This window comes from Cetorhinus maximus, chromosome 20 (genome assembly GCF_964194155.1).
Source record: "Cetorhinus maximus chromosome 20, sCetMax3.hap1.1, whole genome shotgun sequence".
NCBI lineage: Eukaryota > Metazoa > Chordata > Chondrichthyes > Lamniformes > Cetorhinidae > Cetorhinus > Cetorhinus maximus.
In genome coordinates this window covers 21,554,591-21,580,032 of record NC_135898.1, presented here as the reverse complement: position 1 = coordinate 21,580,032, position 25,442 = coordinate 21,554,591, and the positions used below count along the sequence as shown (strand labels likewise).

Genomic DNA, 25,442 nt, shown 5'->3' with positions numbered 1-25,442 from the left:
CAGCGCATCTTTCAGGGTACGTCTGATCTCCAACCATCTGAAGACCAGAAGACCTGGGGCATTGTACTTTTTATTTGCATCACTGACATTTGTTACCCATTCTTAATTGCGTTTCAAGGGTAATTAAGAGTCACATGTAGACCAGACCAGGTAAGGATGGCAGATTTCCTTCCCTAAAAAGTGGATTGGTGAACCAGATGTGTTTTTACAACAATTGATGATAGTTTCATGGTCACCATTAAGGAGACTAAATTTCAACTCCAGATTTTGTTAATTAGTTGAATTTGAGGTTAAACCCCTTTCCCCAGCCCATTAGCTTGGCCCTTTTGATTACTAGACCAGTGAAATTACCACAACCCCACCATTGGTGTAAGTCTAAAATTAACTTATCTGTTCTTGAGTTCTATCCCTCTTGGAATAAATCCCAGTGCTTTGCTTCTTTTTCTAATACTCCTTACATGGTAACTTTTGATGACCTGTGTATCAGTACCTCAGATCCCCCTTGTTTGTTACCCATTTAGACTCAGTTCCCAAGAACTGTAACTTCCTTATTCTTCTGAATGAAAGGCACCGTCTCACACTTAGCGATTCTACACCCGTTCTGCAAGTTGATTAATGTCTTGGTATCTGGTTATCTTGATATCTGGTTTCCACTAGACTTCAGAGGGAGGGCGATGTTGGAAATGGCATAAAGTGACCACGTGCTGTAAGCCCCAACTGTAATTTCTGTCTTGCCAGGGAAAAAGAAGAGGACGAGCTTATCGGAAGAGGACAAGAATGTCAAGTGGAATGAGGCAAGTGGAAGAGCATTCTCGATGTGACGTTCTCGGGTAGTTTGAGGGTTGAAAGCTGAGCTCACAGGCAGCATTTTACATACAGCGCAGACATCTGGAAAAATGTGTACCGTGTAAAAAGGGCCAATTGCCGCAGATATTGGAGAGATTGGTGGCATCATGAGTCAGTAACAACAAGCTTCATACTTTAGAGTTGATCAGACTGATATGGCACAGTTTAATTATTGATTAGGCTGGGCAAGGGTGGCACGGGTAAGACTGAGAGGATGAGAGAGGTGGAACTATCGATAAAGGGTGAGACAAGAGAGAGTGAGCGATCTTAGAGTGTGGTGTGAGATACACAGGGGTGGTTAGGACGATATAGTGGGAGATGTGCCGGCGCAGTGAAAGAGATGAAGGAATATGCAGTGTAGGGTGGCACAGAGAGGGAGGGGTGTGCAGTGTAGGGTGGCACAGAGAGAGAGGATTGTGCAGTGTAGGGTGGCAAAGGGAGGGAGGGGTGTGCAGTGTAGGGTGGCACAGAGGAAGGGGTGTGCAGTGCAGGGTGGCAGAGAGGGGATGGGGTGTGCAGTGTAGGGTGGCACAGAGGAAGGTGTGCAGTGTAGGGTGGCACAGAGGGGATGGGGTGTGTAGTGTAGGGTGGCAAAGGGAGGGAGGGGTGTGCAGTGTAGGATGGCACAGAGAGGGAGGGATGTGCAGCATAGGGTGGCACAAGGAGGGAGGGGTGTGCAGTTTAGGGTGGCAAAGAGAGGGAGGGGTGTGCAGTGTCGGGTAGCACAGAGAGGAAGGGGTGTGCAGTGTCGGGTGTCGCAGAGAGGAAGGGGTGTGCATTGTAGGATGCCACAGAGGTGGAGGGGTGTGCAGTGTAGGATGGCACAGAGGGGGAGGGTTGTGCAGCAAAGGGTGGCACAGATGATGCGGTGTGCAGTGTAGGTGGCACAGAGAGGAAGGGATATGTAGTGTAGGTGGCACAGAGAGGAAGGGGTGTGCAGTGTAGGGAGGCACAAGGAGGGAGGGGTTTGAAGTGTGGGGTGGCACAGGGTGGGAGGGGTGTGCAGTGTAGGGTGGCAAAGTGAGGGAGGGGTTTGAAGTGTAGGGTGGCAAAGTGAGGGAGGCGTGTGCAGTGTAGGGTGGCACAGGGTGGGAGGCGTGTGCAGTGTAGGGTTGCAAACGGTGGGAGGCGTGTGCAGTGTAGGGTGGCACAAAGGGGGAGGTGTGTGCAGTGTAGGGTGGCATAGAGTGGAACGGGTGTGTAGTGTAGGGTGGCACAAGGAGGGAAGTGTGTGCAGTGTTGGGAGGCACAAGGAGGGAGGGGTGTGCAGTGTAAGGTGGCACCGAGAGGATGAGGTGTGCAGTGTAGTGTGGCACACAGAGGAAGGGGTGTGCAGTGTAGGGTGGCACACAGAGGAAGGAGTGTGCAGTGTAGGGTGGCACAGAGGAAGGGGTGTGCAGTACAAGGTGGCAAAAGGAGGGACAGGTGTGCAGTGTAGGGTGGCACAGAGAGGAAGGGTTATGCAGTGTAGGGTGACACTGAGAGGAAGGGCGTGCAGTGTAGGGTGGCACAGACAGGAAGGGTGTGCATTGTGGTGTGGCACAAGGAGGGATGTGTGCAGTTTAGGGTGGCACAAGGAGAGATGGGTGTGCAGTGTAGGGTGGCTCAGAGAGGAAGGGGTGTGCAGTGTAGGGTGGCATGAGGAGGGAGGGGTGTGCAGTGTAAGGTGGCACAAGGAGGGAGGCGAATGCAGTGTAGGGTGGCACCGTGAGGAAAGAGTGTGCAGTGTAGGGTGGCACAAGGAGGGAGGGTGTGCAGTGTAGGGTGGCAAAGGGAGGGAGGCATGTGCAGTGTAGGTTGGCACAGAGAGGAAGGGGTGTGTAGTGTGGGGTGGCACAGAGAGCAAAGGGTGTGTAGCGTAGGGTGGCAAAGGGAGGGAGGCATGTGCAGTGTAGGTTGGCACAGAGAGGAAGGGGTGTGCAGTGTAGGGTGGCTCAGAGAGGAAGGGGTGTGCAGTGTAGGGTGGCACAGAGATGAAGGGGTGTGCAGTGTCCGGTGCCACAGAGAGGAAGGGGTGTGCATTGTAGGGTGGCAAAGTGAGGGAGGCGTGTGTAGAGTGGCACAGAGAGGAAGAGGTGTGCAGTGTAGGGTGGCACAGAGAGGAAGGGGTGTGCAGTTTGGGGGGCAAAGGGAGCGAGGCATGTGCAGTGTTGAGTGGCACAGAGAGGAATGGGTGTTCAGTGATGGGTGGCACTGAGAGGAAGGGATGTGTAGTGTAGGTGGCACGGAGAGGAAGGGGTGTGCAGTGTAGGGTGGCATAGAGGAAGGGGTGTGCAGTGTAGTGTGGCACAGAGAGGAAGGGATGTGTAGTGTAGGTGGCACAGAGAAGAAGAGGTGTGCAGTGTAGGGTGGCACAGGGTGTGAGGTGTGTGCAGTGTAGGGTCGCACAGAGAGGAAGGGGTGTGCAGTGTAGGGTGGCAAAGGGAGGGGTGTGCCGTGTAGGTAGGCACAGAGAGGAACGGGTGTGCAGTGTAGTGTGGCAAAGGGAGGGAGGGGTGTTCAGTGTAGGGTGGCAAATGGAGGGAGGCGTGTGCAGTGTAGGGTGGCACAGAGGGGGTGTGTGTGCAGTGTAGGGTGGAACAGAGAGGAAGGGATGTGTGGTGTAGGGTGGCACAAGGAGGGAGGAGTGTGCAGTGTAGGGTGGCACAACGAGGGAGGGGTGTGCAGTGTCGGGTGACACAGAGAGGAAGGGGTGTGCAGTGTAGGGTGACACAGAGAGGGAGGGGTTTGCAGTGTGGGTGGCACAGAGAGGAATGGGTGTGCAGTGTAGGGTGACACAAGGAGGGGGGGCGGTGTGCAGTGTGGGTTGGCAAAGTGAGGGAGGGGTGTGCAGGGGAAGGTGGCACAGAGAGGAAGGGGTGTGCAATGTAGGGTGGCACAGAAAGGAAGGGTTGTGCAGTGTGGGTAGCACGAGGAGGGAGGCAAGTGCAGTGTAGGGTGGCACAGGGAGGAAGGGGTGTGCAGTGTAGGGTGGCACAGAGAGGAAGGGGTGTGCAGTGTAGGGTGGCACTGAGAGGAAGGGGTGTGCAGTGTAGGGTGGCACTGAGAGGAAGTAGTGTGCAGTGTAGGCTGGGACAAAGAGGGAGGGGTGTGCAGTGTAGGTTGGCACAGAGGGGGAGGTGTGTGCAGTGTAGTGTGGCACATAGAGGAAGGGATGGGTAGTGTAGGGTGGCAAAGTGAGGGAGGGGTGTGCAGTGTGGGTGGCACAAGGAGGGACGGGTGTGCAGTGTAGGGTGGCACAAAGAGGAAGGGGTGTGCAGTGGAGGGTGGCAAAGTGAGGGAGGGGTGTGCAGGGTAAGGTGGCACAGAGAGGAATGGATGTGTAGTGTAGGGTGGCACAAGGAGGGTAGGGTGTGCAGTGTAGGGTGGCACAGAGAGGAAGGGGTGTGCAGGGTAAGGTGGCACAGAGGAATGGATGTGTAGTGTAGGGTGGCACAAGGAGGGTAGGGTGTGCAGTGTAGGGTGGCACAGAGAGGAAGGGGTGTGCAGGGTAAGGTGGCGCAGAGAGGAAGGGGTGTGTAGTGTAGGGTGGCACAAGGACAAAGTGATGTACATTGTAGGGTGGCACAAGGAGGGGGGCGGTGTGCAGTGTGGGTTGGCAAAGTGAGGGAGGGGTGTGCAGTGTAGGGTGGCACAGAGGAAAGGATGTGTAGTGTAGGTTGGCACAGAGAGGAAGGGGTGTGCAGGGTAAGGTGGCACAGAGAGGAAGGGATGTGTAGTGTAGGGTGGCACAGAGAGGAAGGGGTGTGCAGTGTAGGGTGGCACAAGGATGGAGGGGTGTGCAGTGTAGGTTGGCACAGGGAGGAAGGGGTGTGCAGTAGCGGGTGTCACAGAGAGGAAGGGATGTGTAGTGTAGGGTGGCACAGGGTGGGAGGGGTGTGCAGTGTAGGGTGGCACAGACATTAAGGGGTGTGCAGTGTAGGGTGGCACAAAGAGGAAGGGGTGTGCAGTGTAGGGTGGCAAAGTGAGGGAGGGGTTTGCAGTGTGGGTGGCACAAGGAGGGAGGGGTGTGCAGTGTAGGTTGACACAGAGAGGAAGTGTGTGCAGTTTAGGGTGGCACACAGAGGAAGAGGTGTGCAGTGTAGGGTGACACAAGGAGGGGGGGGCAGTGTGCAGTGTGGGTTGGCAAAGTGAGGGAGGGGTGTGCAGGGGAAGGTGGCACAGAGGAAGGGGTGTGCAATGTAGGGTGGCACAGAGAGGAAGGGGTGTGCGGTGTAGGGAGGCACATGGAGGGAGGGGTGTGCAGTGTAGGGTGACACAGAGAGGAAGGGGTGTGCAGTGTCGGGTGGCAAAGGGAGAGAGGGGTGTGCAGTGTAGGGTGGCACAGAGGAAGGGGTGTGCAGTGCAGGGTGGCACAGGGGATGGGGTGTACAGTGTAGTGTGGCACAGAGAGGAAGGGGTGTGCAGTGTAAGGTGGCACAGGGTGGGAGGGGTGTGCAATTTAGGGTGGCAGAAGGAGGGAGGGGTGTGCAGTGCAGGGTGACACAGAGGAAGGCTTGAGCAGTGTAGGGTGACACGAGGAGGGATGTTTGTGCAGTGTAGGGTGACACAGAGCGGAAGTGGTGTGAACTGTAGGTTGGCACAGAGAGGAAGGTGTGTGCAGTGTCGGGTGGCAAAGGGAAAGAGGGATGTGCAGTGTTGGGTGAGACAGAGAGGAAGGAAAGTTCAGTGTAGGGTGGCACAAAGAGGGAGGGGTGTGCAATTTAGGGTGGCACAAAGGAAGGGGTGTGCAGTGCAGGGTAGCACAGAGGGGATGGGGTGTACAGTGTAGGGTGGCACAGAGAGGAAGGGGTGTGCAGTGTAAGGTGGCACAAGGAGGGAGGGGTGTGCAGTGTAGGGTGACACAGAGGAAGGCTTGAACAGTGTAGGGTAGCACGAGGAGGGAGGCAAGTGCAGTGTAGGGCGGCACAGGGAGGAAGGGGTGTGCAGTGTAGGGTGACACAGAGCGGAAGGGGTGTGAACTGTAGGTTGGCACAGAGAGGAAGGTGTGTGCAGTGTCGGGTGGCAAAGGGAAAGAGGGATGTGCAGTGTTGGGTGAGACAGAGAGGAAGGAATGTTCAGTGTAGGGTGGCACAAGGAGGGAGGGGTGTGCAATTTAGGGTGGCACAAAGGAAGGGGTGTGCAGTGCAGGGTGGCACAGAGGGGATGGGGTGTACAGTGTAGGGTGGCACAGAGAGGAAGGGGTGTGCAGTGTAAGGTGGCACAAGGAGGGAGGGGTGTGCGGTGTAGGGTGACACAGAGGAAGGCTTGAGCAGTGTAGGGTAGCACGAGGAGGGAGGCAAGTGCAGTGTAGGGCGGCACAGGGAGGAAGGGGTGTGCAGTGTAGGGTGGCACAGAGAGGAAGGGGTGTGCAGTGTAGGGTGGTAAACGGAGGGAGGCGTGTGCAGTGTAGAGTGGCACAGAGAGGAAGAGGTGTGCAGTGTAGGCTGGGACAAAGAGGGAGGGGTGTGCAGTGTAGGTTGGCACAGAGGGGGAGGTGTGTGCAGTGTAGTGTGGCACATAGAGGAAGGGATGGGTAGTGTAGGGTGGCAAAATGAGGGAGGGGTGTGCAGTGTGGGTGGCACAAGGAGGGAGGGGTGTGAAGTGTAGGGTGGCACAAAGAGGAAGGGGTGTGCTGTGTAGGGTGGCAAAGTGAGGGAGGGGTTTGCAGTGTAGGGTGACACAGAGAGGAAGTGTGTGCAGTTTAGGGTGCCACAGAGAGGAATGGGTGTGCAGTGTAGGGTGACACAAGGAGGGTAGGGTGTGCAGTATAGGGTGGCACAGAGAGGAAGGGGTGTGCAGGGTAAGGTGGCACAGAGAGGAATGGATGTGTAGTGTAGGGTGGCACCAGGACAAAGTGATGTACATTGTAGGGTGGCACAAGGAGGGGGGGGCGGTGTGCAGTGTGTGTTGGCAAAGTGAGGGAGGGGTGTGCAGTGTAGGGTGGCACAGAGGAAGGGATGTGTAGTGTAGGGTGGCACAGAGAGGAAGGGGTGTGTAGTGTAGGGTGGCACAGAGAGGAAGGGGTGTGCAGTGTAGGGTGGCTCAGAGAGGAAGGGATGTACAGTGTAGGGTGGCACAGAGAGGAAGGGGTGTGCAGTGTGGGTGGCACAAGGAGGGAAGGGTGTGCAGTGTAGGGTGACACAGAGGAAGGGTTGTGCAGTGTAAGGTGGCACAGAAAGGAAGTGGTGTGCTGTGTAAGGTGGCAAAGTGAGGGAGGGGTTTGCAGCGTGGGTGGTGCAAGGAGGGAGGGGTGTGCCGTGTTGGTTGGCACATAGAGGAAGGGTGTGCAGTGTAGGATGACACAAGGAGGGGGGCGGTGTGCAGTGTGGGTTGGCAAAGTGAGGGAGGGGTGTGCAGGGGAAGGTGGCACCGAGAGGAATGGGTGTGCAATGTAGGGTGGCACAGAGAGGAAGTGGTGTGCGGTGTAGGGAGGCACATGGAGGGAGGGGTGTGCAGTGTAGGGTGACACAGAGAGGAAGGGGTGTACAATGTAGGGTGGCACAGAGAGGAAGGGGTGTGCAGTGTCGGGTGGCAAAGGGAGGAAGGGGTGGGCAGTGTAGGGTAACACAGAGAGGAAGGGGTGTTCAGTGTAGGGTGGTAAACGGAGGGAGGCGTGTGCAGTGTAGAGTGGCACAGAGAGGACGAGGTGTGCAGTGTAGGGTGGCACTGAGAGGAAGTGGTGTGCAGTGTAGGCTGGGTCAAAGAGGGAGGGATGGGTAGTGTTGGCTGGCAAAGTGAGGGAGGGGTGTGCTGTGTGGGTGGCACAAGGAGGGAGGGGTGTGCAGTGTAGGGTTGCACAAAGAGGAAGGGGTGTGCAGTGTAGGGTGGCAAAATGAGGGAGGGGTTTGCAGTGTAGGGTGACACAGAGAGGAAGTGTGTGCAGTTTAGGGTGCCACAGAGAGGAATGGGTGTGCAGTGTAGGGTGACACAAGGAGGGTAGGGTGTGCAGTGTAGAGTGGCACAGAGAGGAAGGGGTGTGCAGGGTAAGGTAGCACAGAGAGGAATGGATGTGTAGTGTAGGGTGGCACAAGGACAAAGTGATGTACATTGTAGGGTGGCATAAGGAGGGGGGGCGGTGTGCAGTGTGGGTTGGCAAAGTGAGGGAGGGGTGTGCAGTGTAGGGTGGCACAGAGGAGGGGTTGTGTAGTGTAGGTTGGCACAGAGAGGAAGGGGTGTGCAGGGTAAGGTGGCACAGAGAGGAAGGGATGTGTAATGTAGGGTGGCACAGAGAGGAAGGGGTGTGCAGTGTAGGGTGGCACAAGGAGGGAGGGGTGTGCAGTGTAGGGTGGCACAAAGAGGAAGGGATGTGTAGGGTGGGAAAGAGAGGAAGGGGTGTGCAGTGGTGGGTGTCACAGAGATTAAGGGGTGTGCAGTGTAAGGTGGCACACGGTGGGAGGGGTGTGCAATTTAGGGTGGCACATGGAGAGAGGGGCTTGCTGTGTCGGGGGACACAGAGAGGAAGGGGTGTGCAGTGTAGTGTGGCACAGAGAGGAAGGAGTGTGCAGTGTCGGGGGGCAAAGGGAGACGGGTGTGCAGTGTAGGGTGACACAAGGAGGGAGGGGTGTGCAGTGTAGGATGACAAAAGGAAGGCGCGGTGTGCAGTGGAGCGTAGCACAAGGAAGGGGGGGTGTGCAGTGTCGGGTGGCAAAGGGAGAGAGCAGTGTGCAGTGTAGGGTGACACAAGGAGGGAGGGGTGTGCCATGTCGGGTGGCAAAGGGAGAGAGGGGTGTGCAGTGTAGGGTAGCACAAGGAAGGAGGGGTGTGTATTTTACGGTGGCACAAGGAGGGAGGGGTGTGCATTGTAGGTTGGCACAGAGAAGAAGGGGTGTGCTGTTTCGGGTTGTAAAAGGAGGGAGGGGTGTGCAGTGCTGGGTGAGACAGAGAGGAAGGTATGTTCAGTGTAGGGTGGCACAAAGAGAGGCGTGTGCAGTGTAGGGTGACACAGAGGAAGGCTTGAGCAGTGTAGTGTGGCACGAGGAGGGAGGGGTGTGCAGTGTAGGGTGACACAGAGAGGAAGTGTATGCAGTTTAGGGTGGCACAGAGAGGAACGGGTGTGCAGTGTCGGGTGGCACAGAGAGGAATGGGTTTGCAGTGTAGGGTGACACAAGGAGCGTAGGGTGTGCAGTGTGGGTTGGCAAAGTGAGGGAGGGGTTTGGAGTATAGGGTGACAGAGAGAAAGGGGTGTGTAGTGTAGGGTGGCACAGAGAGGAAGGGGTGTGCAGGGTAAGGTGGTGCAGAGAGGAAGGGATGTGTAGTGTAGGGTGGCACAAGGACAAAGTGATGTACATTGTAGCGTGGCACAAGGAGGGGGCGTTGTGCAGTGTGGGTTGGCAAAGTGAGGGAGGAGTGTGCAGTGTAGGGTGGCAGAGAGGAAGGGATGTGTAGTGTAGGGTGGCACAGAAAGGAAGGGGTGTGCAGGGTAAGGTGGCACAGAGAGGAAGGGATGTGTAGTGTAGGTGGCACAGAGAGGAAGGGGTGTGCAGTGTAGGGTGGCACAAGGAGGGAGGGGTGTGCAGTGTAGGGTGGCACAGAGAGGAAGGGGTGTGCAGTGTAGGGTGGCACAAGGAGGGAGGGGTGTGCAGTGTAGGGTGGGAAAGAGAGGAAGGGATGTGCAGTGTAGGGTGGGAAAGAGAGGAAGGGATGTGCAGTGTAGGGTGGCACAGAGAGGAAGGGATGTGTAGTGTCGGGTGGCAAAGGGAGAGAGGGGTGTGCAGTGTTGGGTGAGACAGAGGAAGGAATGTTCAGTGTAGGGTGGCACAAAGAGGGAGGGGTGTGCAGTGTTGGGTGAGACAGAGGAAGGAATGTTCAGTGTAGGGTGGCACAGAGAGGAAGTGGTGTGCAGTGTAAGGTGGCACAGGGTGGGAGGGGTGGGCAATTTAGGGTGGCAGAAGGAGGGAGGGGTGTGCAGTGTAGGGTGACACAGAGAGGAAGGGGTGTGAACTGTAGGGTGGCACAGAGAGGAAGTTATGTGCAGTGTCGGGTGGCAAAGGGAGAGAGTGGTGTGTAGTGTAGGGTGACACAGAGGAAGGCTTGAGCAGTGTAGGGTGGCACGAGGAGGGAGGTTTGTGCAGTGTAGGGTGACACAGAGCGGAAGGGGTGTGAACTGTAGGTTGGCACAGAGAGGAAGGTGTGTGCAGTGCCGGGTGGCAAAGGGAGAGAGGGATGTGCAGTGTTGGGTGAGACAGAGAGGAAGGAATGTTCAGTGTAGGTGGCACAAAGAGGGAGGAGTGTGCAATTTAGGGTGGCACAAAGGAAGGGGTGTGCAGTGCAGGGTGGCACAGAGGGGATGGGGTGTACAGTGTAGGGTGGCACAGAGAGGAAGGGGTGTGCAGTGTAAGGTGGCACAAGGAGGGAGGGGTGTGCAGTGTAGGGTAACACAGAGGAAGGCTTGAGCAGTGCAGGTTAGCACGAGGAGGGAGGCAAGTGCAGTGTAGGGTGGCACAGGGAGGAAGGGGTGTGCAGTGTGGGGTAACACAGAGAGGAAGGGGTGTGCAGTGTAGGGTGGTAAACGGAGGGAGGCGTGTGCAGTGTAGAGTGGCACTGAGAGGAAGTAGTGTGCAGTGTAGGCTGGGACAAAGAGGGAGGGGTGTGCAGTGTAGGTTGGCACAGAGGGGGAGGTGTGTGCAGTGTAGGGTGGCACAAAGAGGAAGTGTGTGCAGTTTAGGGTGCCACAGAGAGGAATGGATGTGCAGTGTAGGGTGACACAAGGAGGGTAGGGTGTGCAGTGTAGGGTGGCACAGAGAGGAAGGGGTGTGTAGTGTAGGGTGGCACAAGGACAAAGTGATGTACATTGTAGGGTGGCACAAGGAGGGGGGGCGGTGTGCAGTGTGAGTTGGCAAAGTGAGGGAGGGGTGTGCAGGGTAGGGTGGCACAGAGGAAGGGATGTGTAGTGTAGGGTGGCACAGAAAGGAAGGGGTGTGCAGGGTAAGGTGGCATGAGAGGAAGGGGTGTGTAGTGTAGGGTGGCACAGAGAGGAAGGGGTGTGCAGTGTAGGGTGGCACAAGGAGGGAGGTGTGTGCAGTGTAGGGTGGCACAACGAGGGAGGGGTGTGCAGTGTCGGGTGGCACAGAGAGGAAGTGGTGTGCAGTGTAGGGTGGCACAGAGAGGGAGGGGTATGCAGTGTAGGGTGGCACAACGAGGGAGGGGTGTGCAGTGTAGGGTGACACAAGGAGGAAGGGGTGTGCTGTGTAATGTGGCACAAGGATGGAGGGGTGTGCAGTGTAGGGTGGCACGGGGGAAGGGGTGTGCAGTGTTAGGTGGCACAGGGAAGGGGTGTGCAGTGTAGGGTGGCACAGAGAGGAAGGGATGTACAGTGTAGGGTGGCACAGAGAGGAAGGGGTGTGCAGTGTAGGGTGACACAAGGAGGAAGGGGTGTGCAGTGTAATGTGGCACAAGGAGGGAGGGGTGTGCAGTGTAGGGTGGCACGGGGAAGGGGTGTGCAGTGTTAGGTGGCACAGGGAAGGGGTGTGCAGTGTAAGGTGGCACAGAGAGGAAGGGATGTACAGTGTAGGGTGGCACAGAGAGGAAGGGGTGTGCAGTGTAGGGTGGCACAAGGAGGGTGGGGTCTGCGGTGTATGGTGGCACATGGAGTCAGGGGTGTGCAGTGTGGGTGGCACAAGGAGGGAGGGGTGTGCAGTGTAGGGTGACACAGAGGAAGGGTTGTGCAGTGTAAGGTGGCACAGAAAGGAAGTGGTGTGCTGTGTAAGGTGGCAAAGTGAGGGAGGGGTTTGCAGCGTGGGTGGTGCAAGGAGGGAGGGGTGTGCCGTGTTGGTTGGCACATAGAGGAAGGGTGTGCAGTGTAGGGTGGCACAGAGAGGAATGGGTGTGCAGTGTAGGGTGACACAAGGAGGGGGGCGGTGTGCAGTGTGGGTTGGCAAAGTGAGGGAGGGGTGTGCAGGGGAAGGTGGCACCGAGAGGAAGGGGTGTGCAATGTAGGGTGGCACAGAGAGGAAGTGGTGTGCGGTGTAGGGAGGCACATGGAGGGAGGGGTGTGCAGTGTAGGGTGACACAGAGAGGAAGGGGTGTACAATGTAGGGTGGCACAGAGAGGAAGGGGTGTGCAGTGTCGGGTGGCAAAGGGAGAAAGGGGTGTGCAGTGTTGGGTGAGACAGAGGAAGGAATGTTCAGTGTAGGGTGGCACAAAGAGGGAGGGGTGTGCAGTGTAGGGTGGCACAGAGGAAGGGGTGTGCAGTGCAGGGTTGTCCAGAGGGGGTGGGGTGTACAGTGTAGTGTGGCACAGAGAGGAAGGGGTGTGCAGTGTAAGGTGGCACAGGGTGGGAGGGGTGTGCAATTTAGGGTGGCAGAAGGAGGGAGGGGTGTGCAGTGTAGGGTGACACAGAGAGGAAGGGGTGTGAACTGTAGGGTGGCACAGAGAGGAAGGTATGTGCAGTGTCGGGTGGCAAAGGGAGAGAGGGGTGTGCAGTGTAGGGTGACACAGAGGAAGGCTTGAGCAGTGTAGGGTGGCACGAGGAGGGGGGTTTGTGCAATGTAGGGTGACACAGAGCGGAAGGGGTGTGAACTGTAGGTTGGCACAGAGAGGAAGGTGTGTGCAGTGTCGGGTGGCAAAGGGAGAGAGGGATGTGCAGTGTTGGGTGAGACAGAGAGGAAGGAATGTTCAGTGTAGGGTGGCACAAAGAGGGAGGGGTGTGCAATTTAGGGTGGCACAAAGGAAGGGGTGTGCAGTGCAGGGTAGCACAGAGGGGATGGGGTGTACAGTGTAGGGTGGCACAGAGAGGAAGGGGTGTGCAGTGTAAGGTGGCACAAGGAGGGAGGGGTGTGCAGTGTAGGGTGACACAGAGGAAGGCTTGAACAGTGTAGGGTAGCACGAGGAGGGAGGCAAGTGCAGTGTAGGGTGGCACAGGGAGGAAGGGGTGGGCAGTGTAGGGTGGTAAACGGAGGGAGGCGTGTGCAGTGTAGAGTGGCACAGAGAGGAAGAGGTGTGCAGTGTAGGGTGGCACTGAGAGGAAGTGGTGTGCAGTGTAGGCTGGGTCAAAGAGGGAGGGATGGGTAGTGTTGGCTGGCAAAGTGATGGAGGGGTGTGCTGTGTGGGTGGCACAAGGAGGGAGGGGTGTGCAGTGTAGGGTTGCACAAAGAGGAAGGGGTGTGCAGTGTAGGGTGGCAAAATGAGGGAGGGGTTTGCAGTGTAGGGTGACACAGAGAGGAAGTGTGTGCAGTTTAGGGTGCCACAGAGAGGAATGGGTGTGCAGTGTAGGGTGACACAAGGAGGGTAGGGTGTGCAGTGTAGAGTGGCACAGAGAGGAAGTGTGTGCAGTTTAGGGTGCCACAGAGAGGAATGGGTGTGCAGTGTAGGGTGACACAAGGAGGGTAGGGTGTGCAGTGTAGAGTGGCACAGAGAGGAAGGGGTGTGCAGGGCAAGGTGGCACAGAGAGGAATGGATGTGTAGTGTAGGGTGGCACAAGGACAAAGTGATGTACATTGTAGGGTGGCATAAGGAGGGGGGGGCGGTGTGCAGTGTGGGTTGTCAAAGTGAGGGAGGGATGTGCAGTGTAGGGTGGCACAGAGGAAGGGATGTGTAGTGTAGGTTGGCACAGAGAGGAAGGGGTGTGCAGGGTAAGGTGGCACAGAGAGGAAGGGATGTGTAGTGTAGGGTGGCACAGAGAGGAAGGGGTGTGCAGTGTAGGGTGGCACAAGGAGGGAGGGGTGTGCAGTGTAGGGTGGCACAAAGAGGAAGGGATGTGTAGGGTGGGAAAGAGAGGAAGGGGTGTGCAGTGGTGGGTGTCACAGAGATTAAGGGGTGTGCAGTGTAAGGTGGCACAGGGTGGGAGGGGTGTGCAATTTAGGGTGGCACATGGAGAAAGGGGCTTGCTGTGTCGGGGGACACAGAGAGGGAGGGGTGTGCAGTGTAGTGTGGCACAGAGAGGAAGGAGTGTGCAGTGTCGGGGGGCAAAGGGAGACGGGTGTGCAGTGTAGGGTGACACAAGGAGGGAGGGGTGTGCAGTGTAGGATGACAAAAGGAAGGCGCGGTGTGCAGTGGAGCGTAGCACAAGGAAGGGGGGGTGTGCAGTGTCGGGTGGCAAAGGGAGAGAGCAGTGTGCAGTGTAGGGTGACACAAGGAGGGAGGGGTGTGCCATGTCGGGTGGCAAAGGGAGAGAGGGGTGTGCAGTGTAGGGTAGCACAAGGATGGAGGGGTGTGTATTTTACGGTGGCACAAGGAGGGAGGGGTGTGCATTGTAGGTTGGCACAGAGAAGAAGGGGTGTGCTGTTTCGGGTTGTAAAGGGAGGGAGGGGTGTGCAGTGCTGGGTGAGACAGAGAGGAAGGTATGTTCAGTGTAGGGTGGCACAAAGAGAGGCGTGTGCATTGTAGGGTGACACAGAGGAAGGCTTGAGCAGTGTAGTGTGGCACGAGGAGGGAGGGGTGTGCAGTGTAGGGTGACACAGAGAGGAAGTGTGTGCAGTTTAGGGTGGCACAGAGAGGAACGGGTGTGCAGTGTCGGGTGGCACAGAGAGGAATGGGTTTGCAGTGTAGGGTGACACAAGGAGCGTAGGGTGTGCAGTGTGGGTTGGCAAAGTGAGGGAGGGGTGTGGAGTGTAGGGTGACAGAGAGAAAGGGGTGTGTAGTGTAGGGTGGCACAGAGAGGAAGGGGTGTGCAGGGTAAGGTGGTGCAGAGAGGAAGGGATGTGTAGTGTAGGGTGGCACAAGGACAAAGTGATGTACATTGTAGCGTGGCACAAGGAGGGGGGGCGTTGTGCAGTGTGGGTTGGCAAAGTGAGGGAGGAGTGTGCAGTGTAGGGTGGCAGAGAGGAAGGGATGTGTAGTGTAGGGTGGCACAGAAAGGAAGGGGTGTGCAGGGTAAGGTGGCACAGAGAGGAAGGGATGTGTAGTGTAGGGTGGCACAGAGAGGAAGGGGTGTGCAGTGTAGGGTGGCACAAGGAGGGAGGGGTGTGCAGGGTAAGGTGGCACAGAGAGGAAGGGATGTGTAGTGTAAGGTGGCACAGAGAGGAAGGGGTGTGCAGTGTAGGGTGGCACAAGGAGGGAGGGGTGTGCAGTGTAGGGTGGCACAAAGAGGAAGGGGTGTGCAGTGTAGGGTGGCACAGAGAGGAAGGGGTGTGCAGTGTAGGGTGGCACAGAGAGGAGGGGATGTGTAGTGTAGGGTGGCACAGAGGAAGGGATGTGTAGTGTAGGGTGGCACAGAGAGGAACGTATGTGTAGTGTAGGGTGGCACAGGGTGGGAGGTGTTTGCAGTGTAGGGTGGCACAGAGATGAAGGGGTATGCAGTGTAAGGTGGCACAGGGTGGGAGGGGTGTGCATTGTTGGTTGGCACAGAGAAGAAGGGGTGTGCAGTTTCGGGTTGTAAAGGGACGGAGTGGTGTGCAGTGTTGGGTGAGACAGAGAGGAAGGTATGTTCAGTGTAGGGTGGCACAAAGAGAGAGGCGTGTACAGTGTAGGGTGACACAGAGGAAGGCTTGAGCAGTGTAGGGTGGCACGAGGAGGGAGGGGTGTGCAGTGTAGGGTGGCAAAGGGAGGGAGTAATGTGGAGTGTAGGGTTGCACAGAGAGGAAGGGGTGTGCAGTGTAGGGTGACACAGAGGAAGGGGTGTGCAGTGTAGGGTGGCACAAGTAGGGAGGCAAATGCAGTGTAGAGTGGCACAGAGAGGAAAGGGTGTGTAGTGTAGGGTGGCACAGAGTGGACGGAGTGTGCAGTGTAGGGTGGCGCAGAGAGGAAGGAGTGTGCAGTGTGGGGTGGCACAGAGAGGAAGGGGTGTGCAGTGTAGGGTGACACAGAGAGGAAGGGGTGTGCAGTGTAGGGTGGCACAAGGAGGGGAGCGGTGTGCAGTGTAGAGTGGCACAGAGAGGAAAGGGTGTGTAGTGTACGGTGGCACAGAGAGGAAGGGGTGTGCAATGTAGGGTGGCACAGAGAGGAAGGGGTGTATAGTGTAGGGTGGCACAGAGGAAGGGATGTGCAGTGTAGGGTGGCACAGAGAGGAAGGGGTGTGCAGTGTAGGGTGACACAGAGAGGAAGGGGTGTGCAGTGTCGGGTGACACAAGGAGGAAGGGATGTACATTGTAGCATGGCACAAGGACGGGGGGTGTGCAGTATGGGTTGGCAAAGTGAGGGAGCGGTGTGTAGTGTAGGGTGGCAGAGAGAGGAAGGGGTATGCAGGGTAAGGTGGCACAGAGAGGAATGGATGTGCAGTGTAGGGTGGCACAGAGGAAGGGGTGTGCAGTGTAGGTTGGCACAGAGGGGTCAGGTGTGCAGTGCAAGGTGGCACAGAGAGGAATGGATGTGCAGTGTAAGGTGGCACCGGGTGGGAGGGGTGTGCAATTTAGGGTGGCACATGGAGGGAGGGGCGTGCTGTGTGGGGTGACACAGAGAGGAAGGGATGTACAGTGTTGGGTGGCACAGAGAGGAAGGGATGCACAGTATAGGGTGGCACAGAGAGGAAGGGGTGTGGAGTGTTGGTTGGCACAGAAGAAGGGAGTACAGTGTAGGGTGGTACAGGGTGCGAGGAGTGTGCATTGTAGGTTGGCACAGAGAGGAAGGGGTGTGCAGTTTAGGGTGGCACAAGGAGGGATGGGTGTGCAGTGTAGGGTGGTACAAGGAGGGAGGGGTTTGCAGTATAGGGTGACACAGAGGCAGGCTTGAGCAGTGTAGGGTGGCCCCCTGAGGGAGGGGTGTGCAGTGTAGGGTAGCACAAGGAGGGAGGTGAATGCAGTGTAGGGTGGCACAAGGAGGGAGGGTGTGCAGTGTAGGGTGGCAAAGGGAGGGAGGCATATGCAGTGTAGAGTGGCTCAGAGAGGAAGGGGTGTGTAGTGTAGGGTTTCACAGAGAGGAAATGGTGTGCAGTGTAGGGTGGAACAGAGAGGAAGGTTGTGCAGTGTAGGGTGCCACAGAGAGGAATGGTGTGCAGTGTAGGGTGGCACAAAGAGGGGGTGTGCAGTGTAGGGTGGCACAAGGAGAGATGGGTGTGCAGTGTAGGGTGGCACAGAGAGGAAGGGGTGTGTAGTGGGTGGCCCCCTGAGGGAGGGGTGTGCAGTGTAGGGTGGCACAAGGAGGGAGGGGTGTGCAGTGTGGGGTGACACAGAGGAAGGCTTGATCAGTGTAGGGTAGCATGAGGAGGGAGGGGTGTGCAGTGTAGGGTGACACAGAGGAAGGCTTGTGCAGTGTTGGGTTGCACAGAGAGGAAGGGGTGTGCAGTGTAGGGTGACACAGAGGAAGGGGTGTGCAGTGTAGGGTGGCACAAGTAGGGAGGCAAATGCAGTGTAGAGTGGCACAGAGAGGAAAGGGTGTGTAGTGTAGGGTGGCACAGAGTGGACGGGGTGTGCAGTGTAGGGTGGCGCAGAGAGGAAGGAGTGTGCAGTGTGGGGTGGCACAGAGAGGAAGGGGTGTGCAGTGTAGGGTGACACAGAGAGGAAGGGGTGTGCAGTGTCGGGTGACACAAGGAGGAAGGGATGTACATTGTAGGGTGGCACAAGGACGGGGAGTGTGCAGTATGGGCTGGCAAAGTGAGGGAGCGGTGTGTAGTGTAGGGTGGCACAGAGAGGAAGGGGTATGCAGGGTAAGGTGGCACAGAGAGGAATGGATGTGCAGTGTAGGGTGGCACAGAGGAAGGGGTGTGCAGTGTCGGATGGTACAGAGAGGAAGGGGTGTGCAGTATAAAGTGGCGCAGGGAGGAATGGATGTGCAGTGTAAGGTGGCACCAGGTGGGAGGTGTGTGCAATTTAGGGTGGCACATGGAGGGAGGGGCGTGCTGTGTTGGGTGACACAGAGAGGAAGGGATGTACAGTGTTGGGTGACACAGAGAGGAAGGGATGTACAGTGTAGGGTGGCACAGAGATGAAGGGGTGTGCAGTGTTGGTTGGCACAGAGAGGAAGGGTGTGCAGTGTAGGGTGGTACAGGGTGCGAGGAGTGTGCATTGTAGGTTGGCACAGAGAGGAAGGGGTGTGCAGTGTAGGGTGGCACAAGGAGGGATGGGTGTGCAGTGTAGGGTGGCACAAGGAGGGAGGGGTTTGCAGTGTAGGGTGACACAGAGGCAGGCTTGAGCAGTGTAGGGTGGCACGAGGAGGGAGGGGTGTGCAGTGTAGGGTAGCACAAGGAGGGAGGTGAATGCAGTGTAGGGTGGCACAAGGAGGGAGGGTGTGCAGTGTAGGGTGGCAAAGGGAGGGAGGCATGTGCAGTGTAGAGTGGCTCAGAGAGGAAGGGGTGTGTAGTGTAGGGTTTCACAGAGAGGAAATGGTGTGCAGTGTAGGGTGGAACAGAGATGAAGGCTGTGCAGTGTAGAGTGGCTCAGAGAGGAAGGTTGTGCAGTGTAGGGTGCCACAGAGAGGAATGGTGTGCAGTGTAGGGTGGCACAAAGAGGGGGTGTGCAGTGTAGGGTGGCACAAGGAGAGATGGGTGTGCAGTGTAGGGTGGCACAGAGAGGAAGGGGTGTGTAGTGGGTGGCCCCCTGAGGGAGGGGTGTGCAGTGTAGGGTGGCACAAGGAGGGAGGGGTGTGCAGTGTGGGGTGACTCAGAGGAAGGCTTGATCAGTGTAGGGTAGCATGAGGAGGGAGGGGTGTGCAGTGTAGGGTGACACAGAGGAAGGCTTGTGCAGTGTTGGGTGGCACGAGGAGGGAGGGGTGTGCAGTGTACGGTGGCACAAGGAGTGAGGGGTGTGCAGTGTTGGGTGACACAGAGGAAGGGGTGTGCAGTGTAGGGTGGCACAAGGAGGGAGGGGTGTGCAGTGTAGGGTGGCACAGAGAGGAAGGGGTGTGCATTGTAGGGTGGCAAAGGGAAGGAGGCATATGCAGTGTAGAGTGGCAGAGAGAGGAAGTGGTGTGCAGTGTAGGGTGGCACAGAGAGGGAGGGGTGTGTAGTGTAGGGTGGCACAGAGAGGAAGGGGTGTGCATTGTAGGATTCCACAGAGGGGGAGGGGTGTGCAGTGTAGATTGGCACAGAGAGGAAGGGGTATGCATTGTTGGGTGGCAAAGTGAGGGAGCCGTGTGCGGTGTAGAGTGGCACAGAGAGGAAGAAGTGTGCAGTTTTGGGTGACACAGTGAGGAAGGCTTGAGCAGTGTAGGGTGGCACAAGGGGGGAGGGGTGTGCAGTGTAGGGTGGCACAAGGAGGGTGGTGAATGCAGTGTAGAGTTGCACAGAGAGGAAAGAGTGTGTAGTGTAGGGTGGCACAGTGAGGAAGGGGTGTGCAGTGTAGGGTGGCACAGAGAGGAAGGGGTGTGCAGTGTAGGGTGGCACAAGGAGGGAGGGTGTGCAGTGTAGGGTGGCAAAGGGAGGGAGGCATGTGCAGTGTAGGGTGGCACAGAGAGGAAGGGGTGTGTAGGGTGGCACAGAGATGAAGGGTGTGCAGTGTAGGGTGGCACAAAGAGGGGGTGTGCAGTGTAGGGTGGCACAAGGAAAGATGGGTGTGCAGTGTAGGGTGGCACAGAGAGGAAGGGTGTGCAGTGTACGGTGGCACAGAGAGGAAGGGGTGTGTAGTGGGTGGCCCCATGAGGGAGGGATGTGCAGTGTAGGGTGGCACAAGGAGGGAGGGGTGTGCAGTGTAGGGTGACACAGAGGAAGGCTTGAGCAGTGTAGGGTAGCATGAGGAGGGAGGGGTGTGCAGTGTAGGGTGACACAGAGGAAGGCTTGGGCAGTGTTGGGTGGCACGAGGAGGGAGGGGTGTGCAGTGTAGGGTGGCACAAGGAGTGAGGGGTGTGTGCAGTGTTGGGTGACACAGAGGAAGGGGTGTGCAGTGTAGGGTGGCACAAGGGGGGAGCCGAATGCCGTGTAGAGTGGCACAGAGAGGAAAGGGTGTGTAGTGTATAGTGGCACAGAGAGGAAGGGGTGTGCAGTGTAGGGTGGCACAGAGAAGAAGGGGTGTGCAGTGTAGGGTGGCACATAGGAAGGGGTGTGCAGTGTAGAGTGGCACAGAGAGGGAGGGGTGTGCAGTGTAGGGTGGCACAGAGAGGGAGGGGTGTGCAGTGTAGGGTGGCACAGAGAGGAAGGGGTGTGCATTGTAGGGTGGCAAAGGGAAGGAGGCATGTGCAGTGTAGAGTGGCACAGAGAGGAATGGGTGTGCAGTGTAGGCTGACACAGAGAAGAAGGGGTGTGCAGTGTAGGGTGGCACATAGAGGAAGGGGTGTGCATTTTTGGGTGGCAAAGGGAGGGAAGCGTGTGCAGTGTAGAGTGGCACAGAGGGGAAAAGGTGTGTAGTGTAGGGTGGCACAGAGAGGAAGGGGTGTGTAGTGTCGGGTGGCACAGAGAGGAAGGGGTGTGCAGTGTCGGGTGGCACAGAGAGGAAGGGGTGTGCAGTGTCGGCTGGCTCAGAGAGGAAGTGGTGTGCATTGTAGGATGCCACAGAAGGTGAGGGGTGTGCAGGGTAGGGTGGCACAGAGGAAGGGGTGTACAGCGTAGGGTGGCACAGGGGGAGGGGTGTGCAGCATAGGGTGGCACAGAGGAAGGGGTGTGCAGTGTAGGTGGCACAGAGAGGAAGGGATGTGTAGTGTAGGTGGCACAGAGAGGAAGGGGTGTGCAGTGTAGGGTGGCACAAGGAGGGAGGGTGTGCAGTGTATGGTGGCACAGAGAGGAAAGGGTGTGTAGTGTAGGGTGGCACAGAGAGGAAAGGGTGTGTAGTGTAGGGTGGCACAGAGAGTAAGGGGTGTGCAGTTTAGGGTGGCACAGAGAGGAAGCGGTGTGCAGTGTGTGGTGGCACAGAGAGAAAGGGGTGTGCAGTGTAGGGTGGCGCAGGGTGGGAGGCGTGTGCAGTGTAGGGTGGCACAGCGAGGAAGGGGTGTGCAGTGTAGGGTGGCACAGGGTGGGAGGGTGTGCAGTGTAGGGTGGCACAGAGGGAGGGGTGTGCAGTGTAGTGTGGCACAGAGAGGAAGGGATGTGTAGTGTAGGTGGCACAGAGAGGAAGGGGTGTGCAGTGTAGGGTGGGAGGGGTGTGCAGTGTAGGGTGGCACAGAGTGGAAGGGGTATGCTGTGTAGTGTGGCAAAGGGAGGGAGGGGTGTGCAGTGTAGGGTGGCAAATTGAGGGAGGCGTGTGCAGTGTAGGGTGGCACAGAGGGTGTGTGTGTGCAGTGTAGGGTGGCACAGAGAGGAACGGGTGTGCAGTGTCGGGTGACACAGAGAGGAAGGGGTGTGCAGTGTAGGGTGGCACAGAGGGAGGGGTGTGCAGTGTCAGGTGACACAAGGAGGAAGGGGTGTGCAGTGTAGTGTGGCACAAGGAGGGAGGGGTGTGCAGTGTAGGGTGACACAAGGAGGAAGGGGTGTGCAGTGTAGTGTGGCACAAGGAGGGAGGGTTGTGCAGTGTAGGGTGGCACAAGGAGGGTGGGGTGTTCATTGTAGGGTGGCACGGGGAAGGGGTGTGCAGTGTAAGGTGGCACGCTGGAAGGGGTGTGCAGTGTAAGGTGGCACAGAGTGGAAGGGATGTACAGTGTAGGTGGCACAGAGAGGAAGGGGTGTGCAGTGTAGGGTGGCACATGGAGTCAGGGGTGTGCAGTATGGGTGGCACAAGGAGGGAGGGGTGTGCAGTGTAGGGTGACACAGAGGAAGGGTTGTGCAGTGTAAGGTGGCACAGAGAGGAAGTGGTGTGCAGTGTAAGGTGGCAAAGTGAGGGAGGGGTTTGCAGTGTGGGTGGTGCAAGGAGGGAGGGGTGTGCCGTGTTGGTTGGCACAGAGAGGAAGGGTGTGCAGTGTAGGGTGGCACAAGGAGGGAGGGGTGTGCAGTGTAGGGTGACACAGAGAAAAAGGGTGTGCAGTGTAGGGTGGAATAAGGAGGGAGGGGTGTGCAGTGTAGAGTGACACAGAGATTAAGGGTGTGCAGTGTGGGTGGCACAAGGAGAGATGGGTGTGCAGTGTAGGGTGGCACAGAGAGGAAGGGCGTGCAGTGTAGGGTGGCACAGAGAGGAAGGGTGTGCAGTGTAGGGTGGCACAGAGAGGAAGGTTGTGCAGTGTAGGGCGACACAGAAGAAGGGTGTTCAGTGTAGGGTGGCACAAGGAGAGATGGGTGTGCAGTGTAGGGTGGCACAAGGAGGGAGGGGTGTGCATTGTAGGTTGGCACAGTGGGGACGTGGTGTGCAGTGTAGGGTGACACAGAGAGGAAGGGTGTGCAGTGTAGGGTGGCACAGTGAGGGAGGTGTGTCCAGTTTAGTGTTGCACAAGGAGGGAGAGGTGTGCAATGTAGGTTGGCACAGAGAGGAAGTGGTGTGTAGTGTAGGGTGGCAAAGGGAGGGAGGGGTGTGCCTTGTAGGGTGACACAGAGAGGAAGGGGTGTGCAATGTAGGGTGGCACAAGGAGGGAGGTGTGTGCAGTGTAGGGTGGCACAGAGAGGAAGTGGTGTGTAGTGTAGGGTGGCAAAGGGAGGGAGGTGTGTGCAGTGTAGGGTGGCACAGAGGAAGGGGTGTGCCATGTAGGGTGGCACAGAGGAAGGGATGTTCAGTGTAGGATGGCACAGAGGAAGGGGTGTGCAGTGTAGGGTGGCACAGAGAGGAAGGGGTGTGCAGTGTAAGGTGGCATGGGGTGGGGGGGGTGTGCAGCGTTAGGTGGCACAGTGTGGGAGGGGTGTGCAGTGTAGGGTGACACAGAGGGAGGGGTGTGAAGTTTAAGGTGGCACAGAGAGGAAGTGGTGTGCAGTGTAGGGTGGCAAAGTGAGGGAGGGGTTTGCAGTGTGGGTGGCACAAGGTGGGAGGGGTGTGCAGTGTAGGGTGGCACAGAGAGGAAGGGTGTGCAGTGTAGGGTGGCACAAGGAGGGAGGGGTGTACAGTTTAGGATGACACAGAGAGGAAGGGTGTGCAGTGTAGGGTGACACAGAGGAAGGGCGTGCAGTGTTAGGTGGCACAGGGTGGGAGGGGTGTGCAGTGTAGGGTGGCACAAGTAGGGTGTTGTGTGCGGTGTAGGGTGACACAGAGGAAGGGGTGTGCAGTGTAAGGTGGCACAGAGAGAAAGTGGTGTGCAGTGTAGGGTGGCAAAGTGAGGGAGGGGTTTGCAGTGTGGGTGGCACAAGGAGGGAGGGGTGTGCTGTGTAGGTTGGCACAGAGGAAGGGTGTGCAGTGTAGGGTGGCACAGAGAGGGAGGCGTGTGCAGTGTAGGGTGGCACAGAGAGGAAGGGTGTGCAGTGTAGGGTGGCACAGAGAGGGAGGCGTGTGCAGTGTAGGGTGTCACAGAGAGGAAGGGTGTGCAGTGTAGGGTGTCACAGAGAGGAAGGGTGTGCAGTGTAGGGTGGCACAGAGAGGGAGGTGTGTGCATTGTAGTTTGGCACAGAGAGGAAGTGGTGTGTAGTGTAGGGTGGCAAAGGGAGGGAGGCGTGTGCAGTGTAGGGTGGCACAGAGAGGGAGGCGTGTGCAGTGTAGGGTGACACAGAGGAAGGGGTGTGCAATGTAGGGTGGCACAAGGAGGGAGGGGTGTGTTGTGTAAGGTGGCTAAGGTAGGGAGGCGTGTGCAGTGTAGGGTGGCACAGAGGAAGGTGTGTGCAGTGTAGGGTGGCACAGAGAGGAAGGGGTGTGCAGTGTCGCATGGCACAGGGGAAGGGGTGCGCAGTGTAGTGTGGCACAGAGAGGAAGGGATGTGTAGTGTAGGCTGGCAAAGTGAGGGAGGGTGTGTAGTGTGGGTGGCACAGAGGAAGGGGTGTGTAGTGTAGAGTGGCACAGACAGGAAGGGGTGTGCAGTGTAGGGTGGCACAGAGAGGAAGGGGTGTGCAGTGTAGGGTGACACAGAGAGGAAGGGGTGTGCAGTGTCAGGTGACACAAGTAGGAAGGGGTGTGCAGTGTAGTGTGGCACAAGGAGGGAGGGGTGTGCAGTGTAGGGTGACACAAGGAGGAAGGGGTGTGCAGTGTAGGGTGACACAGAGAGGAAGGGGTGTGCAGTGTAGGGTGGCACAGAGAGGAAGGGGTGTGCAGTTTAGGGTGGCACAGAGGGGATGGGGTGTGCAGTGTGGGTGGTACAGAGGAAAGGGTGTGCAGTGTAGGGTGGCACAGAGAGGGAGGGGTGTGCAGTGTTGGGTGGCACAGAGAGGGAGGGGTGTGCAGTGTTGGGTGGCACAGAGAGGAAGGGGTGTGCCGTGTAAGGTGGCACGGTGGGAGCGGTGTGTAGTGTAGGGTGGCACAAGGAGTGTGGGGTGTGCAGTGTAGGGTGGCATAGGGAGGGAGGGGTGTGCAGTGTAGGGTGGCACAGAGAGGAAGGGGTGTGCAATGTAAGGTGGCACAGGGTGGGAGGGATGTGCAATGTAGGGTGGCACAAGGAGTGTGGGGTGTGCAGTGTAGGGTGGCACAGAGGAAGGGGTGTGCAGTTTAGGGTGGCACAGAGAGGATGGGGTGTGCAGTGTGGGTGGTACAGAGGAAAGGGTGTGCAGTGTAGAGTGGCACAGACAGGAAGGCGTGTGCAGTGTAGGGTGGCACAGAGACGGAGGGGTGTGCAGTGTTGGGTGGCACAGAGAGGAAGGGGTGTGCCGTGTAAGGTGGCACAGTGGGAGCGGTGTGTAGTGTAGGGTGGCACGAGGAGTGTAGGGTGACACAGAGGAAGGGGTGTGCAGTGTAGGGTGACACAGAGGAAGGGGTGTGCAATGTAGGGTGGCACAAGGAGGGAGGGGTGTGTTGTGTAAGGTGGCTAAGGTAGGGAGGCGTGTGCAGTGTAGGGTGGCACAGAGGAAGGTGTGTGCAGTGTAGGGTGGCACAGAGAGGAAGGGGTGTGCAGTGTCGCGTGGCACAGGGGAAGGGGTGCGCAGTGTAGTGTGGCACAGAGAGGAAGGGATGTGTAGTGTAGGCTGGCAAAGTGAGGGAGGGTGTGTAGTGTGGGTGGCACAGAGGAAGGGGTGTGTAGTGTAGAGTGGCACAGACAGGAAGGGGTGTGCAGTGTAGGGTGGCACAGAGAGGAAGGGGTGTGCAGTGTAGGGTGACACAGAGAGGAAGGGGTGTGCAGTGTCAGGTGACACAAGTAGGAAGGGGTGTGCAGTGTAGTGTGGCACAAGGAGGGAGGGGTGTGCAGTGTAGGGTGACACAAGGAGGAAGGGGTGTGCAGTGTAGGGTGACACAGAGAGGAAGGGGTGTGCAGTGTAGGGTGGCACAGAGAGGAAGGGGTGTGCAGTTTAGGGTGGCACAGAGGGGATGGGGTGTGCAGTGTGGGTGGTACAGAGGAAAGGGTGTGCAGTGTAGGGTGGCACAGAGAGGGAGGGGTGTGCAGTGTTGGGTGGCACAGAGAGGGAGGGGTGTGCAGTGTTGGGTGGCACAGAGAGGAAGGGGTGTGCCGTGTAAGGTGGCACGGTGGGAGCGGTGTGTAGTGTAGGGTGGCACAAGGAGTGTGGGGTGTGCAGTGTAGGGTGGCATAGGGAGGGAGGGGTGTGCAGTGTAGGGTGGCACAGAGAGGAAGGGGTGTGCAATGTAAGGTGGCACAGGGTGGGAGGGATGTGCAATGTAGGGTGGCACAAGGAGTGTGGGGTGTGCAGTGTAGGGTGGCACAGAGGAAGGGGTGTGCAGTTTAGGGTGGCACAGAGAGGATGGGGTGTGCAGTGTGGGTGGTACAGAGGAAAGGGTGTGCAGTGTAGAGTGGCACAGACAGGAAGGCGTGTGCAGTGTAGGGTGGCACAGAGACGGAGGGGTGTGCAGTGTTGGGTGGCACAGAGAGGAAGGGGTGTGCCGTGTAAGGTGGCACAGTGGGAGCGGTGTGTAGTGTAGGGTGGCACGAGGAGT

The 25,442-nt window shown here is 57.7% G+C and overlaps 1 protein-coding gene across 1 annotated transcript in view; it reads left to right on the top strand.

The window, feature by feature from the left end:
- Positions 1-25,442, top strand: part of LOC144694755 (myoferlin-like) — a 143,929-nt gene that overhangs the window by 3,517 nt on the left and 114,970 nt on the right. Inside the window, exon 2 of the mRNA XM_078565328.1 lies at positions 739-794. Within this exon, the coding sequence (XP_078421454.1) occupies positions 739-794 (56 nt within the window). The remainder of the gene's footprint in view (positions 1-738; positions 795-25,442) is intronic.